Source organism: Halichoeres trimaculatus, unplaced genomic scaffold (assembly GCF_033239565.1).
Source record: "Halichoeres trimaculatus isolate MK-OKI-2021-1 unplaced genomic scaffold, fHalTri1.1 fHalTri1_scaffold_4, whole genome shotgun sequence".
NCBI classification, from domain to species: domain Eukaryota; kingdom Metazoa; phylum Chordata; class Actinopteri; order Labriformes; family Labridae; genus Halichoeres; species Halichoeres trimaculatus.
In genome coordinates, this window is record NW_027437182.1 from 10,074,765 (window position 1) to 10,090,975 (window position 16,211).

Sequence of the window (16,211 nt, forward strand, 5' to 3'; positions counted from 1 at the left end):
CTACAATGTGTTGCTTGGCTCAGCGTGAATTGAAACCATCATTCTGTTTTGATGCTGAACTGTTACTGATATGATTTCTGTGGAAAAAAAAGACATTAAACTACTGAAAAGAGCTTTTGTATTGAGCTGCTGGACTGAATTGCCACTGAGCTTCAGCTGAACTCTTATTGGATTGTTGAAATAAATACTGTTGGCAGTAGAACAGTGATCCCTTGCTGTCCCAGACCTCTGCTGTCCACTGACCAGATTGAATACAGCTATAACAGGCTTTGGTGTAAGAAGATGAACTCGTCATATTCCCGGGGCGTTGTTTATAGGTTGGAATTAAGTCAGTATTGACTCTTGGTCTTACAGGTTGTGTTTGTGGCTTGTGGGTTCTTTATGCAGAGATGTGAGTGGATTGGTATGGTTGTGATCAGGGTTTTTAGGTAATCATATTGCAGGGCATTGGGTGGAATATTCCTGAGGATTTTTTATCTTATTGCCTACTAATCTTATTACCTCCGCCAAGAAGGTTGTGTTTTTGAGGGAGTTTGTCTGATTGTTTTTGAACAACATAACTCAAAAAGTAATGAATGGATCTGGATGAAATTTTCAGGACATGTTCAAAATGGGATAAGGAAGTAGTGATTCAATTTTGGAGGTGATCTGGACCACTGTCTGGATCCAGGACTTTTTTAAGGGATTCTTTATCATTGTGGGATAGGGACGTTTTCACCATATGTGTATATAACTCCAAGATAAATGGTTGGATTGCTTTGCAAAAGAATAGAAGACAAGGTTAGAATAATTTCTGACAGATGTAAAAGTACGATCCAGATCATGGCAATATTCTGGATATTAAAATCCGGAATATGAAATATGTACTGGGTCATCATAATTTTCAACACTGTCAGGTAACAAATTATTGTACAAACCTGCAGCTAACACCAAATTGTAGTAGACAGTCCGCTGAAAGGGAGTGTAACATTAAAGTAGGACTAAAGTGTTGCATGACAATCACAATATGCTTGGCGGAGTTCTGAGCTCTCTGAGTGCTTTTCTAGTTTATTTCTGTCTTTAATGCTAAGTGTTTTTCAACAGATAAAATCTGTTGAAGGGTTCCCTAAAGTGTAAACTTTAAAGGAAGAAATTAGTCATACTCATCCCAGTATTTATCAACAAGGCCTATGAAAAATATCAGTGTGGCAAGTCTTTAACATGGACCTGAAATAATATTTTCCTGTGACTTTATATAGAAGACTACCCAGCATCTGGACTTTTGAGTGCAGCCTGTTGGTAAGATCAGCTCTGCCAGTTTTACACATGTCAGCGGTGCCTAGCAGCCAGTCCAGTACTTGTTTTAGTTCCTCTGCTTTGTGGTTGACTGAACATGCTTGTTCTCTTAAACTCACTGAGCACAGCTGAGCCTGAGCCGCAGCGATCAAGCAGAGCTGCAAGTTCACTGAGCTGTTGTGCAGACTCTTTTACCAGAGTGGCTCATGTTTAACCACATTTTTAAATGAAGTTGACCAGATATAGAAAAAGTCAGGTACCTTATTTTTGACATTGACGTTGTTCAACCTTTGAATAAAATGATCGCAAGTGTCATTTTGAATCCAGATCTGAGTGTTACATTAACCACTGCATATTTTGAAAATGTCAAAAAGTGGACAAAGGCTGATGACGTGAGATGCATGGATGTGTGAGGGAGGAATTGTTCTGTGACAGTAGTTCAGTGACTCTGTGAAAGCATTTGTCTGATAAGGCTTGGTGCTGGATTAAACGTAGAGGGCAGATTACTTTTTCAATTAATTAAATGCATGTTTTTATTGTTTTTGGTGAGAAATGTCTGTGAAAACATCAGCGTCCTGTCAATGTGTTTGATCTGTACAGTCCAAAAGCATGTAGTAGCTCTTTAATGAAGTCACAAGGCACACAGAAGACAGTTGTTCATTTGGCAACACTGCACCCCATGTGTGCCCATGAGGTCACCTTGAAAGTGTAGCACACACACCTTTGAACAATCACTGTCAGTTTGTGTAGACTGCTTCTGAGTTGGTTACTGCACAAACAGCAGATCAGGAACTTCCAAACTGCAGATTGCAGATTTTTTTTTATGTAGTCTCACCACTGTGGCTTAAGTTTAGAAGGACCTTTGGCTTCTTCTCACTCTCACTCAGGATTAGACCTTGCTTAAAACTGCTGTTATCTTCCAGGTCTGGCTCTGCAGCTTAACTGTGTGACTGAGCTGGGAGACAGAAGGGAAGATGCCTCCCAGGCCGTCCTCAGGGGAGCTGTGGGGCATCCACTTGATGCCCCCCAGGTAAGAAACATTAGATTTTTGTTTGGATACAACATTTAACATTACACATTCAAAACTACTTAGTAACAAATTCTTGCCATTCTTGTCCATTCTGTAATCATTATTTACTTATTTTATTTAGTTTCTCATAAAACTTCAACAGTGTGTGATCAGAGCGGAGTCAGTGACTTATTGGAGTTAATTGTGTCCACAGGATCCTGGTGGACTGCCTGCTGCCCAATGGGATGATTCTGACCCTGGAATGTCTCCGTGAGGCCACGCTAATCACCATCAAGCACGAGCTCTTTAAGGAGGCCAGGAAATATCCCCTCCATCACCTCTTGCAGGAGGAGACATCGTACATCTTTGTCAGTGTCACTCAGGTAAGAGCTTTCAATCTCATCTTTAATATCCGGTAGCTAGCGGTGTCCATCAAAATGTAGATCCATTATTGAAATTTTGATGGACAGCTATTTATATTATAATCTATTTATAAAGTTGTAGCTAGAGTTGCCAAAGCTGCCATAAGTTCTTAAATTTCTCCTTCTTCTTCTCCCTCTTCTTAAAAAAAATCAGCTCTTTACTCATCAGAAGCTGTTACTAAAATATGGCTACAAGGTTCCTACTCTGTGAAAATGTGTGGGAAGCAGTGCTTGCACTTTATTGTGAATGGAAAGCTCAAATCTCACTTGTCTCTACAGAAATGAGCAGTTTAGTTTAGCTTACCTTGAAAAAAATGCTGCCCTTTGTTTTAAAATACAACATGCCTTTCTCTTTTGAAAGACATTGTTTCTATGCCTGAAGGAAAGACTTTTGGTCTCACAGAAAACTACCTTTGGCTTTTAGAAAAAGAGGAGTATGTTGCATACAACCTTGTTTTATTTTTCTTTCCACAGGAAGCTGAGCGGGAGGAGTTCTATGATGAGACTCGGAGGCTGTGTGACCTCCGGCTCTTCCAGCCTTTCCTCAAAGTTATTGAACCAGTTGGCAACAGAGAGGAAAAGATCCTTAACAGAGAGATAGGTGAGAGGCACCTCTCTTTGTTGGCCCCAGATATGTGATAGCCTTGATTTATTTTTTTAGAGAATTCAGAAGTAGCCCTCTTCGGAATAATGGCTGAAAACCATAAATCACTGATAAAAAAAAAGAATTTAATTCAAAAGTTTTCAAATCATAAATGTCTTTATTGCAAGGAAAGTGTCTTAAAATATTGTATGTCTGCTAGGTTGTTAAGGGAGCATCTAAGAGCGTCTTACTCGTTGTTTTGAATTCTCAAGTGACTACAGTACATGCAAAAGGAAAATATATATCTCTTAATATCTGGAGGGACTGATGTTGCCAGAGTTCCTCAAAAGACTGAAACACGCTGACTTTGCTTTATCTTTCGTAAGGTTTTGCCATTGGGATGCCAGTTTGTGAGTTTGATCTTGTGAAGGATCCTGAGGTTCAGGATTTCAGGAGAAACATACTGAATGTTTGTAAAGACTCTGTGGAGCTGAGAGATGCCGGCGGGCCCCACAGTAGAGCCCTATATGTTTACCCACCAAATGTAGAATCCACACAGGAGCTTCCCAAACACATCTACAGCAAACTAGACAAAGGTAGGCAACCACTTTACTCTGTTTCCTTTTAGTTTGCAATAAATAAAAGAAGAGAAAAGGTCAAAATGGAAACCTGACCACAGTAAAAGGTATGTCTGTTGAAATAATAATAAACACAAAGAGAGCACTGAGAGGCATCTGGAGGAAAACACAGGACCAGAAGTAAACATTTTAGCCTCCCATCAATATTTCATCACTACTATTGAGCCTTTACAATGGACGGGACTACAGTAATGAGCATGGCAGTCAATTAATTGATTGTACTGCTATTAGTGTGATGCTATTGTGTTAAAACAATGCTCAGAAAAGAGGCACAGCAGTCGATGAATGCATTCAGAGTATGAATGAAGGTGGGTGTTGTTTTTTAGGTTAGTGCTCCAGTAAAATTCAATTTATTGATTTTTCTCTCAGTCTCCATGACAATCTGTTTTTCTGTCTCCGTATGTAGGTCAGATCATTGTTGTGATTTGGGTGATTGTTTCTCCAAACAATGACAAACAAAAATATACACTGAAGATCAACCATGACTGTGTGCCTGAACAGGTGAGGAACACTTTAATGCATAAGACACAGTGTAGGACACCTTCATTTCAGAATTTAGTTGATGATGACTGTCTTTCCTATATCTTTGCTCAAAGGTGATTGCAGAGGCCATTCGGAAGAAGACACGCAGCATGCTGCTGTCTCCAGAGCAGCTGAAGATGTGTGTTCAAGAATATCAGGGTAAATACATCCTCAAAGTTTGTGGTTGTGATGAGTACCTGCTGGAAAAGCACCCCATCAGCCAATACAAGGTAAGAGATTCATGGATAAAATGTAACCAGTTCATGTAGATAGCAACACAAAACTGACAACATAATAAAGAAAGCCTTAAAATGAAATGAAAACTGCATTTTTAAACTTTCTTTACTGTCGCAGCTGTCCAAATTTCACAGATATTGTGGACCTGACATGATATTGACACCTACGGATAAACATTTTAAAAGTCATCTTGATTTTAAATTCATAAAAATGTAAATCCAATTTAGCTTCAAAAAGTCTCAAAGGTTTTTTCTATAGTAAGCAACTTTATTTTTAAAAAGTTGATGGAGAAATATGCACAGTTGGAGGCTGTCTGCTTAGAGACCGTTGTGCTGTGCAATATCGAAAATTGTCTATTAAGCATTGTGGTGAGTTTTAAAACCCAGCTCATTGCAGAAAAATGGAAGCAACATAAAAATACCCAGTTGTTTTGGGTAAACAAAGTTATTTATTACAAATAGAAGTAAAAGTGGTGCATCAAGAAAGCAAGGTAAATAAAAAGGGCTGGTGAGTGTTGCGCTTAGGGATAACAAAAGGAGGACTCTGAACTAAAGTTGTTTAACTAACTTACCTCTTTATCAAACAGAACTACAAATCAAAGCCCCCTTAACCTAGTGTGTGTTACAACATAGAATTAAACCCTTCGTATTATCATTGTAATGCCTAGCTATGGGCTAGTATAAATTAATGCCTCAAAATCGAGCTCTAACAACAAATTTCATTATTAGCGTTAAAGCGAAGTGTCTGCCTGCCTCTACCAGCGCCCCAAAAATTACCGCTTATCACAGATTGCCTCTGCAGGTCTTGAGGTTTAATCAACCACAGCAGCTCCTGGAGGACACTAATATACACACAGACACTTGGTTGAGGTTTGGGGAATCCAGTGTGAGCCAGGTTAAAGTACTAGATTAGAACATTCAGTGTTTCTCAGCAGCAGCAGGAAAATGACCAAATGTCAGAACAGTTAACGGTCATTTACAGTTGTTTACCATGCATGATGTAACTCTAGCAGCTGAGTGTTATCCTTCTCTCTGTCTCTTACCTTCTAGTACATCCGTAGTTGCATCATGCTGAGCAGGATGCCTAACCTGATGCTAATGGCTAAGGACAGCCTGTACACCCAGTTGCCTACAGACAACTTTGTCATGCCATCATACTCTCGACGCATTTCCACGGCAACATCCTACATGAACGGAGAGGCAGCTGCCAAATCACTTTGGACCATCAACGGGACTCTGCGGATAAGAATCCTCTGTGCCACTTATGTCAACGTGAATATACGGGACATAGACAAGGTGGGGGTCACACAAAGCTTACAAGAGTGTACATTAACACGTCTTCATTTAATACATTAATTTTGAATTAATATCAAGAACAATATATTCCTTGTGATTGTAGCAAAATCAATAGACTCTGTTTTCAAGGTGCCCTATCCTCCACCTGTCTTACTTCCTGTGGAAACATACAGTCATGGTCCAGCTCTCATGTAAACAGAGAGTTGCGTTAGCTCATCCTGGCTTGCTGTCATGAATCATTTGTGTAAATGTAACTTGTCTTAGCAAAAGTACTGGACTGCATGTCACTGAAGTGTAAAGAGCATTTAACTTGACAGCTGTTTCATGCTATTAATTTTATATATCTGAAATAACCTGACCTACATACCTTTGTCTTAATAATGTTATTATATAAAATATTACATCATATTATTAATGTATTTGCCTTGGTTTCATGTTGTTCCCTTTATTAGATCTATGTGAGAACAGGAATCTACCATGGAGGTGAGCAGATGTGTGACAATGTCAACACACAAAGAGTTCCCTGCTCCAACCCGAGGTAATTATCCAACACTCATCACAAACACCTTTCAATTCCCCTCTGTGACACTCAGCACATCCTCTTTTCTTGAAAATTATGTGTAAACAGGCCTTTCTTAACACAGTCACATAGTGTCAAATGCAACATGAGTTTCAGTAAGTATAGAATAGTGGTCGTAGAAGTAATGAAAATAACTTTTACCTTGTTCAATTCACTTTTTTTTTGTCACTGTCCTTGACAGTTAACACTGCTAATTCATTTTTAAGCGGTTTAAGACTGGGGGGGCTAAAGTCAACCATTTAGTGCTAACTAGTAACACTAAACTGCTGTATTGTGTTACAGTAACATAAAACGTGACCCATTCTTATCCGTCTGTGGATACACAAGGATTACTGTTGATAAAATGCGTTGTTTTTTGTTTGAAAGATATGATTTACATAAACGGATTGACATTTGTCCTTTTTTCCTGCTGGGTACCACTTGATTTTAAGATTTTCTTGCTTAAAGTAAAGGTTAATCCCACTGCCATTTATCAGGGGTGTAAAATTATGCAACTTTTTTTTAATCCTAATTCAAAGATACAAATTGCTTTTTTTGCGTCACAAGCTTTTGTTTGTGTATTTGTGTTTCTCCCTTTCTTGTCAATGATCTGTGTCTTGTGTTTTCTTCATAGGTGGAACGAGTGGCTCACTTATGATATGTACATCCCAGACATACCCCGTGCTGCCAGACTCTGCCTCTCCATCTGCTCTGTCAAGGGCAGGAAGGGAGCCAAGGAGGTAGGAAACAAAGCAGAAAAGGAAATGACTCTGCAGTGCAGCTCAAAACTAACATGAACTCAACTTGCATAACAGGAAGTGCGTTGCTAGGCCATTTGGAAGGCACCACTTTCATTTTTTTAGACACTTATGAAGAACAAATGAATGTTTGATACATGCCTTCAATTTAGAGGAATATGAAAAAGTACAAAAAATGGATGTCATTTTTCTTAAGAGTCAGCTATGAGCCTTTTCCACCGCAAACATGATCATACATACCTAAGTGTGTGAGTTTATGCTATGATAGCAGCCACAGTTGTCACAGACTAAAGATAGCAAACAGCAGGTGTCCAGATCTTTTGATACCAGCATGCTAACCCTTACTGTCTGTGGTATAGGTACCCCCTGTGTGAGAACTATCCCCTCACTGTGTGTCACTGAGTATAAGTGTCCGAGGTGAATGGGAGCTGTGGTGTCGTCTCTGCTTCTGTTTAATTACTAATCAGCCATTGGCACCGTGGTGGCAGAAAACATCAACAAGAACGTATCAGTGAGAAGGACTTTTCCATTCATGTTAGAATGTCTGTTGTGGAAGGAAACGAAAAGTCTGAAGTAAATCTGAAACTTAGAATATATATGTTTTTTTACTTTTGGAAAAATCATTCATAAAACATTCTGTGTACCTGATTTAAATTGCAATTTAAAATTTGTTAGTCCATTTCTCTTAATGATTAGAAGCCTAATTTTATTGTTTAGGTGTATTTGGTCAAACACCGTACTCAGTGTTTTTTCTTCCATCTTTTGCATGGAAGAGAGAGATGAGTGTGGAGCATATCAGTGAGTGCCAGACATGGATATTGTAACAGACACCTGGGGGGTGAGCCCTGTCCCATTACGCGCCATGCTAGGCGAGGTCAGGTTAGCGGATGTTCTTTCATGCCTTGCCTGAATTAAAGATAAACACTTCTCTACACAAGCCCTTTGTTCCAGCACTTACTATAAATAGATGCGTTTTGACTAGCTGTCTGCATGTAACTCTGTCCGCCTCAGTGTGTTGCCCTTTGTCACCCAGTTCCATTGCTGCCCCTTAGTAAAGACTTACTCTAGCAGTGAGATGTTATCTTAAACATTTCCTGAGCCTTTGTATAGGTTAATGTGTACGCTGTGGGAAGACTGCTGGTGTTTGGAGATTATTTAGCAAGCTTTCTAGCTTAAGAAATAGCTGTACAAAAACAAATGCTGGAATGATTAAACTGCCAGTTCTACATTAATCAGCTAGCTCACAAAATACAGATAGGTTTTAAAGAGAGGTTCAGAGTTTAATAGAATGAAGCACAAGGAGACAAGCAGCCACATTTCAGAGCTTGTCAACTTAACCTTGAATGGCTAAAACTCGGCTTCTTCTTAAAACTGATTAAAAGCTTTAAAAATCACTCAAAAACAAGGAGAAGTTATAAATGAAACAGTATTATATGCCAACCGTTTTAAAACAGATAAAGCTTTTGAATATTTGGAAACAACATCCCCACAAGGACATTTTATCCATCTGTCCAACCATAAAAATGAAGTTCACATACAAACGTAAGCCACCATCACCAGTAATTCATCAGAAAGATTCATCATGGTTTGGTTTTAGAATAAGTAATGACATGAGGTGGTCTGAGCAGACGCAAAACTGTGTTCTTTACTACGATACAGCACCACACCATAACCATATGCTTTAGTATCCCCATAGAGTAATTAGTCTTTAACTCATGCGCTGTATTGATTTACTATAACCAATTCAAATTCACATCATAAATCACTTAGCAATGACAGACACAAACAACATAAAATGCACATGCTCTACACCAGGGGTCTTCAACCTGTGGCTCTGGAGCCTAATGCGGCTCTTTGACTCCTTTGCAGTGGCTCCTTGTAGCTTTGAAAAATATTATCAAAATAAAGAATTTTTGTTTTTCTTACAAAGGGCATTGATGATTGAAGACATTGACACTAAATAAAATCATGACTTAAGATTTTGTTAAACAAAATATGCATCACATCTGTCAATAAAGCTTAATTTTTTTTGACATTTTTTAAATCCAAAATTTTGAAATTTATAAAAAGAAATTCAAAATGTTTTGAATTTCTGAAATTTTTGCTAATTCTTTGAATTCCTTTTTTGCAATTTTTTTCTTTTTTGCAAATTCAGACAATTTGGCAAATTTTTTAATTTCATAATTTGGGGGAAAAAAATCACATTTAAATATCTTTTTTTTAATTTTGCAAAATTTGACGAAATTTCATAAATTTTGCAAATTTAAGAAATGCATAATGTTACACATTTATTTTGATTTTTTTATATATATGCAAATTTATTAAATATTTAAAAAACAAGACATCACATGTACAATTTTATAAACACAAAAAACTTCTAGTTACTACTACTTCTAGTAGTAATTTTTCACAAGTTTTACTTTGTTGACAATTTTTCACTTTTTCGTCTTTGTTTTGAAGATAAAGTAGATTTTGTGGCTCCTGAATGAATTTAATCCAGGTGAGCTGAGGCAAAACGGCTCTTATGAAAGTAAAGGTTGCAGACCCCTGCTCTACACAATACATAAACTGTGGAGAGATCCCATGATGCTGTTGCACAACCCAACAGCCCAAGAAACAGTATTTTAAATTTAGATTGACTTTTAATTGGTTAATCCAGTCTTTAGCTCTAACTTTATTCCTGTGGGTAGTGCATGGGTCCATCATGTGTGTTTGAAATAGGCTTTTTTATGAGACAACGCATTCATACACTACAGGTCCAGGAATTTCTTTAAAAAATTTGAGTTGTGTTTTTTTCTTTATTTACCCATTATTTTATAAGGAATAAACCCATTGAGATAAAAAAAAATCTCCTCTACAAGGGAGTCCTGGCCAAAAAAGCAGCACGTAATGTCACAGTCAACAGTCAATGACAAACAAGACAGGTCAATCGCTTCATTAGTCAGTGATTGTCTTTAGTCTTTCTTTCTGGGTGTCTGACATTTCCCTTTCCCCGCCCCTTTCTTTCACTCTTGTCTCTGTCTATCTCTCTCCTCTCTCATAGGAGCACTGTCCACTTGCTTGGGGTAACATCAACTTGTTTGACTACACTCACACTCTGGTTGCCAACAAGATGGCTCTGAACCTCTGGTCTGTCCCTCATGGTCTTGAAGACCTCCTAAATCCCATTGGAGTCACTGGATCCAACCCGAATAAGGTATTCAGACACATGGTTTTTTTCATTGCACATTCTCGGTTTCATTTAAAAGTGAATCTGATAGAAAAAAAGTAGCTGGTTTCCTGGTTCGACTAAGAGTTTGGCTGTGATGTAAAACATTGTAACTACACAAAATGATAATATTCTTTTAACCTTGTGTGCAGGAAACCCCATGTCTGGAGCTGGAGTTTGACCACTTTAGCAGTCCAGTCAAATACCCAGATATGAACGCAGTGGAGGATCATGCAAACTGGACCATCTCAAGGGAACTGGGGTTCAACTACAACCTCTCTGGACAGGTAAATACCTGCTCACTGAATGCTAACAAGTTTTGTTGAGGTTTTTTTCCTTCCAACTAAATGTCTCATTCTTGTATGTGGCATATTTTAAATATTAATCTGAATCTCCTCAAATCTGGCACAAATTCTCACTCCATTTTTGAAGTTAGAGATTGTGTCCTTCCATTTACTTTGGAAATGCCATTTCAGCGAAGAAATGTCAAGCTTATTTCTTCATTTTTTTCCACTATGAGAGAAAGGTACTGTCCCTTAAATATTTTTTAACCCAGCCCTGTCCATTCTCTAGCCCCAGCTTATTTAGAGGTTAGCACTGACAGATTATATTCTAAATACTTCATAGATACAGAAGATATCATGTGGACTGTGTACAGAGTGAATTGTAAGACGAGGTAACTAATGAAGATATTGAATTTCATTGGACCTCCTTGTTGCATGGGATAATTTGACATTGATTTATGAGACCCTGATGGAAGGTGTTGTATCCTTGTTTAAGTCATCTCATTTAATGAAACCATCTGCTGAATTATGCTGATGGTGGACTGTAATTAATGTAAACAGATACAGTGTGTCTGCTGTTTAGAATACCATGATTAATTACAGATGAAGATGACTTATTTTTAGTAGAAGAGCACAAGGTTTAAATTTTCAGCCAAACAAAGTTTCTTTGTGACTTTATGCAGTATCCATTGTAAACTGAGATGACCCCAACTCTTCATGTGACTCAGAAGTGCCACCATGCCCTGTTGTGTTCAGTTATTTATGATGTTGTTGATGATGCTGCCTTATCACATTTCTTGGTGGTGTTTGGCACATCATGGCTTCTGATGTGAGAGGATGTGACCGGTGTGAGACAACACGTTAGGTTATTCATGATGTGTGTGTCAAATGTGACAAGTGCAAAGCCAAAGACATGGTGTGATGAGAATTTATCAAACATATCATTAGGCTTGATCCTGGCTATAGACGTATTTAATCTTGTTTCACTTAAGGTTAAAATCTAAATGAAATTCATATTCATGTTTCATACAGACATCAATAAAATATTCCCTGCTTTTCCTGGAAGATAATAAGACAACAGTTAAAGGAAAATTCCTTGAGTTTCATGTTCTTTATTTTCTGAAGAGAGACGCACAGATATATGATTTAAGTTAACTCTAAGAGTCGTACAACAGCGCACACAGCATCTGGCTGCACTGCTGCCCAGCTGTGCCTCCGCTCTGTCCCAGTTTCAGGGTTTACTGGAAACATCACAGACCTGAAATGCTTCATAGCTTGCTGTGATATTTGAGAGTATTTTTTTCAGTTTAAGAGCACAGATACATGTCTGCAGTGAGTTAACCAAAGCATTTTGTCAGTTGGGAACATTGCAATCTTTTGGCGTGTTTGATACCATCTTTATCTCTGCTCAGTCAAAATGAACACACAAACAATCTGACAGTTTATTTCCTGTTGTTAACATTTATTTTAGCCAATTTTATAAGACTATATCTTGTTTGTAAATAACTGTGTCTGCTGCTCAACAGCTTTGTAACTTCATTGTGAATTTGGCTGCATTTGGACATAGTTATGATATGAGGGACAGAAAGTCCAGACAGAACGGGAGATTAACCAGCCATGTGCAGCTCTCTACTAAAACGGTTGACTGGCTTTAGTGCAGATCTGTGAAAATCAAGTCAAAAACGCAAGAGAAAAATTGATTACAACATTGTGCAGTGCATATAGAGGTACAGTCAGGAGAGCAGCCTCAGTGCTGTACTGAAATATGGTGAGAAAGAGAACAACTTCCACTTGTTACATTAGAGATAAGTGGGAAAAAGAACTAAAGAGAAAAATAACCAAAGAAGAGTGGCACAACATGTGTAAGATGCAAAGTAAAAGATCAAGCTCTAGAACATGGAGGGGGTATGGTTGGAGAAATATATTACAATTTTTCATCACCCCCAAAATTTAGAGGAAAATCCTCACTTGTCCCCCAACCTTGCAGGAGACTGTGTGGGGAACATGATGTGGACCACGCTCATGTGTTTTGAAAATGTATAAAAATGAACAAGTACTGGGATGTAGTGTGGAAAGAAATGAAAATAGTCTTGGGTTATGAAATTCCTGAGACATCTGTAGTGCTATATCTGGGAAATTCAACAGAAGAAAATCTTCAAAACAAAGACAAATATCTAGTTGGAATGTTACTTGTGGCATCTAAAAAAGCCATTACAAGAAAGTGAGGTAAGGAGGATCCCCCCACTCTGAAAAACTGGTTGGAGATTGTGGAAAAACTACACAACCTTAAAGATCTTTACACACAATTTGAGACTTCAACAATCTATATATCAAAAAAATTGGAAAATGTGGATTGACTAAAACCAACCAGAAAGTCTGAGGATGGTGGACTATTTACAAGGAGGCTATATGAACTTTTGTTAACTGACACCAAAGTTGTTGTACAACTTGTTCTATTGTTGTAACCTCATAAAGAAAAGCAATCAAAGTTGCTGTAGGCAGGATTTAGCTAGTCAATGCCAATTTTTTTGTGTTTTCTTTGTCCATTGAGAATCCTTTATGAGTGTAGTATAATTGCTCTACCGTGAGGTCGCAGCGTTTCCATCTGTCTCTGTTATGAGCTGACAAGGAATCATGACCGCTCCAGGTATCTTTGACCAATCAGAAGAGCCCATGAGGCTCTATCCTGATTGGCTGAGGGGCGGCGCTTCTCCCTTCACCGCGATTGGTTGTAAAGCTCTTCGTTCTTGTGAACGCGCATGACGATATCCTGGCTCACATATTTACCTGTCTTGTCGGACTTCCAACCCCCAAAACACCAAGGAGTTAAACTAGGACATCACGAAGAAGAAGAAAGAAGAAAGAAGAAGAAGAAGAAGAAGAAGAAGAAAGAGAAGAAGAAGAATAGCAAAAAGAAGAACCATTAACTCGAACAATGGCGGGAGGGGCTAAACTTGCGTAAGGGTGTGATGTCAGAGAACACAGGACGGGAGGGGCTGTGCTGGTTTTCAAATAGCCATCTTACATGGGTCAAATCGCCATCTTACCTGGGTAATCCTGCCTATGTCACTTTTAAAATACAAGTTAAAAAAAAACATAGGAGACAAAATTTTCACCGTAGAATTTGAGTTAGTTTCTATCAAATCAGAAAAATACTAGAAAATGTATTTGTTGTGCAAACTGCTTTTTCAAAAATCAGCACATATTATGTGCATCATACTCTGTTTTACTAAAAAGCAAAATCCGGAGGGTTCAGGGTTTCTTACAGAAATTTTATGGCCACAAAGCTGGTTATAATAAGCTAAGACGGTTTTTTTTTCTGACGTTTTTCAGAGCAACCGAGTGGCCAGAGATCACGCCCTGACAGAGGGTGACACCGAGCAGCTCAGACAGCTGAGTAACAGAGACCCTCTTTCAGAAATCACTGAGCAGGAAAAGGACTTCCTCTGGAGACACAGGTAATGGATATAAATTTATAAACACTGAACAAGAACTTCATCTTATATGGTTAAGATGAGACTTGTTCAACCCACAAAACTTTTTCATGTTTCTTTGTTTTTGTACCAGGCACTACTGCATGAATATCCCTGAGATTCTTCCCAAGATCCTTCTTGCTGTCAAGTGGAACTCCAGAGACGAAGTGGCACAGGTAATGCCCTGCTGTTTCATACTCACCTGTTTAATAGAATGACCCCTTCATAAAACAAAATGTACTTAGAAAGAAAAGAGTCACTCAGTTGAGCTGTTCTTCTTTTGAATGAATTCTGAAAGATTGATGTAAAGGAAGCTTTAGATTGAGTTCAGATTGGAGCGCAGAAGTAAATCCCTTGGAAAAGCGCCTTTTCTATTGCAGACGTTTTATTTGTTGTCAAAAAGTGTTTATCTAATTAAATTTCAGCAAATCAAATATACAAATATGTGAGAGTTAAAAGGTTGTTTTTTCTTATCTTGTCTGTGTTAGATGTACTGTCTGCTGAAGGAGTGGCCATCTATCCGTCCTGAGCAGGCCATGGAGCTGCTGGACTGTAACTTTTCAGACCCCATGGTCAGGCACTTTGCAGTCCGCTGTCTGGACAAATACTTGACTGACGACAAACTGTCCCAGTACCTCATCCAGCTCGTACAGGTCGGTCTAACTGACAATTTGGGCTGGTGGCTTCAGTGAATGTGGAAAAAAGAATGTGCTTGAAAGGAAAATACTGAGGGACTAAGAAAAATACAGCTTTAGTCTTATATTTTTGGAAACTGGCCTTTGTTTGGGCTGTTCATTTGTGTTAAAAGATTTTTGATCTGTGTTGACAGAGTATACAGAGCTTGGGAGACTGATATGAGTAATCTGAACCTTCTCTTTGCGTCTTTTCTTGTGCTTTTCTTCCCTTTCTTTCCTCCTGGGTTAGGTGTTGAAATATGAGCAATATCTTGACAATCCCTTGGCCCGTTTCCTCCTCAAAAAGGCCCTAACCAATCAAAGGATAGGTCATTTCTTCTTCTGGCATCTCAAGTGAGTCATCATCACAATTTCAGAAGTACTTTCTTTTCCCCGTTTCAGTCTGAAAGGCTAAAGTCCCATCCTTCCTTCCCCCATGCAGTTCACACTCTGTCTTTCTCCTTGTCTTCTTTGCAGGTCAGAAATGCACAATAAAACAGTGAGCCAGAGGTTTGGGCTGCTTTTAGAGGCTTACTGCAGAGCCTGCGGCATGTACCTCAAACACCTGAGCAGGCAGGTGGAGGCCATGGAGAAGCTCATTAACCTCACTGACATCCTGAAGCAGGAAAAGAAGGATGAGACGCAGAAGGTAAGGAGAGCACAGACACTAACTGGGCATCACAATTTCAGACTTAGATGTTGTATTAGAACCACCTGTGTAATGTCCGTTAATCTGTTTGCCTTCAGACTCAGTAGGTTTGAAATCTGATTTGTTTAGATGCACCTGATCCTTACTTATTGCCTCCTGTATGACTGTCGCTTATAGTATTGGTTAAAACAAAATTCCATTAAGCAACAATAAAACAGGAAGTGGGAATGCTCACATGGTGGGATTTGAATGGTAGTATGAAATAAAAATGTTTCTCGTACATATATCATACCACTACACCATAACACCACAAATATGCTTCCTCTTGTTGTATATATTCTTTGTGGATGCGTGTGTGGATGTGGTTGAGTTCACTGACATTTATCCACTTGTGCTTTCATGTCTTATGAAGGTCCAGATGCGGTTTCTTGTGGACCAAATGAAGAGACCAGACTACATGGATGCTCTGCAGAACTTTACCTCCCCTCTTAACCCAGCACACCAACTGGGGAATTTAAGGTTGGGTGGGAGTAATTTTTACCGAGCTTCTGTGTGTGTTTCATTTTTTTTTAGCTTTGCATGCAGCAGTGACAGAAACATTGTTTTGACATTGCTTGATTGATCT

The 16,211-nt window shown here is 38.6% G+C and overlaps 1 protein-coding gene across 1 annotated transcript in view; it reads left to right on the plus strand.

Moving 5' to 3' along the window:
* The window catches only part of pik3ca (phosphatidylinositol-4,5-bisphosphate 3-kinase, catalytic subunit alpha), a 28,274-nt gene that overhangs the window by 3,266 nt on the left and 8,797 nt on the right, over positions 1-16,211 (plus strand). The window contains exons 3-19 of the mRNA XM_074667920.1: positions 2,199-2,305; positions 2,499-2,667; positions 3,181-3,307; positions 3,676-3,885; positions 4,334-4,428; positions 4,524-4,679; positions 5,736-5,981; positions 6,434-6,519; positions 7,175-7,280; positions 10,342-10,494; positions 10,659-10,793; positions 14,124-14,248; positions 14,358-14,439; positions 14,752-14,916; positions 15,188-15,291; positions 15,415-15,586; positions 15,999-16,105. Of these exons, the coding sequence (XP_074524021.1) occupies positions 2,250-2,305; positions 2,499-2,667; positions 3,181-3,307; positions 3,676-3,885; positions 4,334-4,428; positions 4,524-4,679; positions 5,736-5,981; positions 6,434-6,519; positions 7,175-7,280; positions 10,342-10,494; positions 10,659-10,793; positions 14,124-14,248; positions 14,358-14,439; positions 14,752-14,916; positions 15,188-15,291; positions 15,415-15,586; positions 15,999-16,105 (2,294 nt within the window). The 5' untranslated portion in view covers positions 2,199-2,249. The remainder of the gene's footprint in view (positions 1-2,198; positions 2,306-2,498; positions 2,668-3,180; positions 3,308-3,675; positions 3,886-4,333; positions 4,429-4,523; positions 4,680-5,735; positions 5,982-6,433; positions 6,520-7,174; positions 7,281-10,341; positions 10,495-10,658; positions 10,794-14,123; positions 14,249-14,357; positions 14,440-14,751; positions 14,917-15,187; positions 15,292-15,414; positions 15,587-15,998; positions 16,106-16,211) is intronic.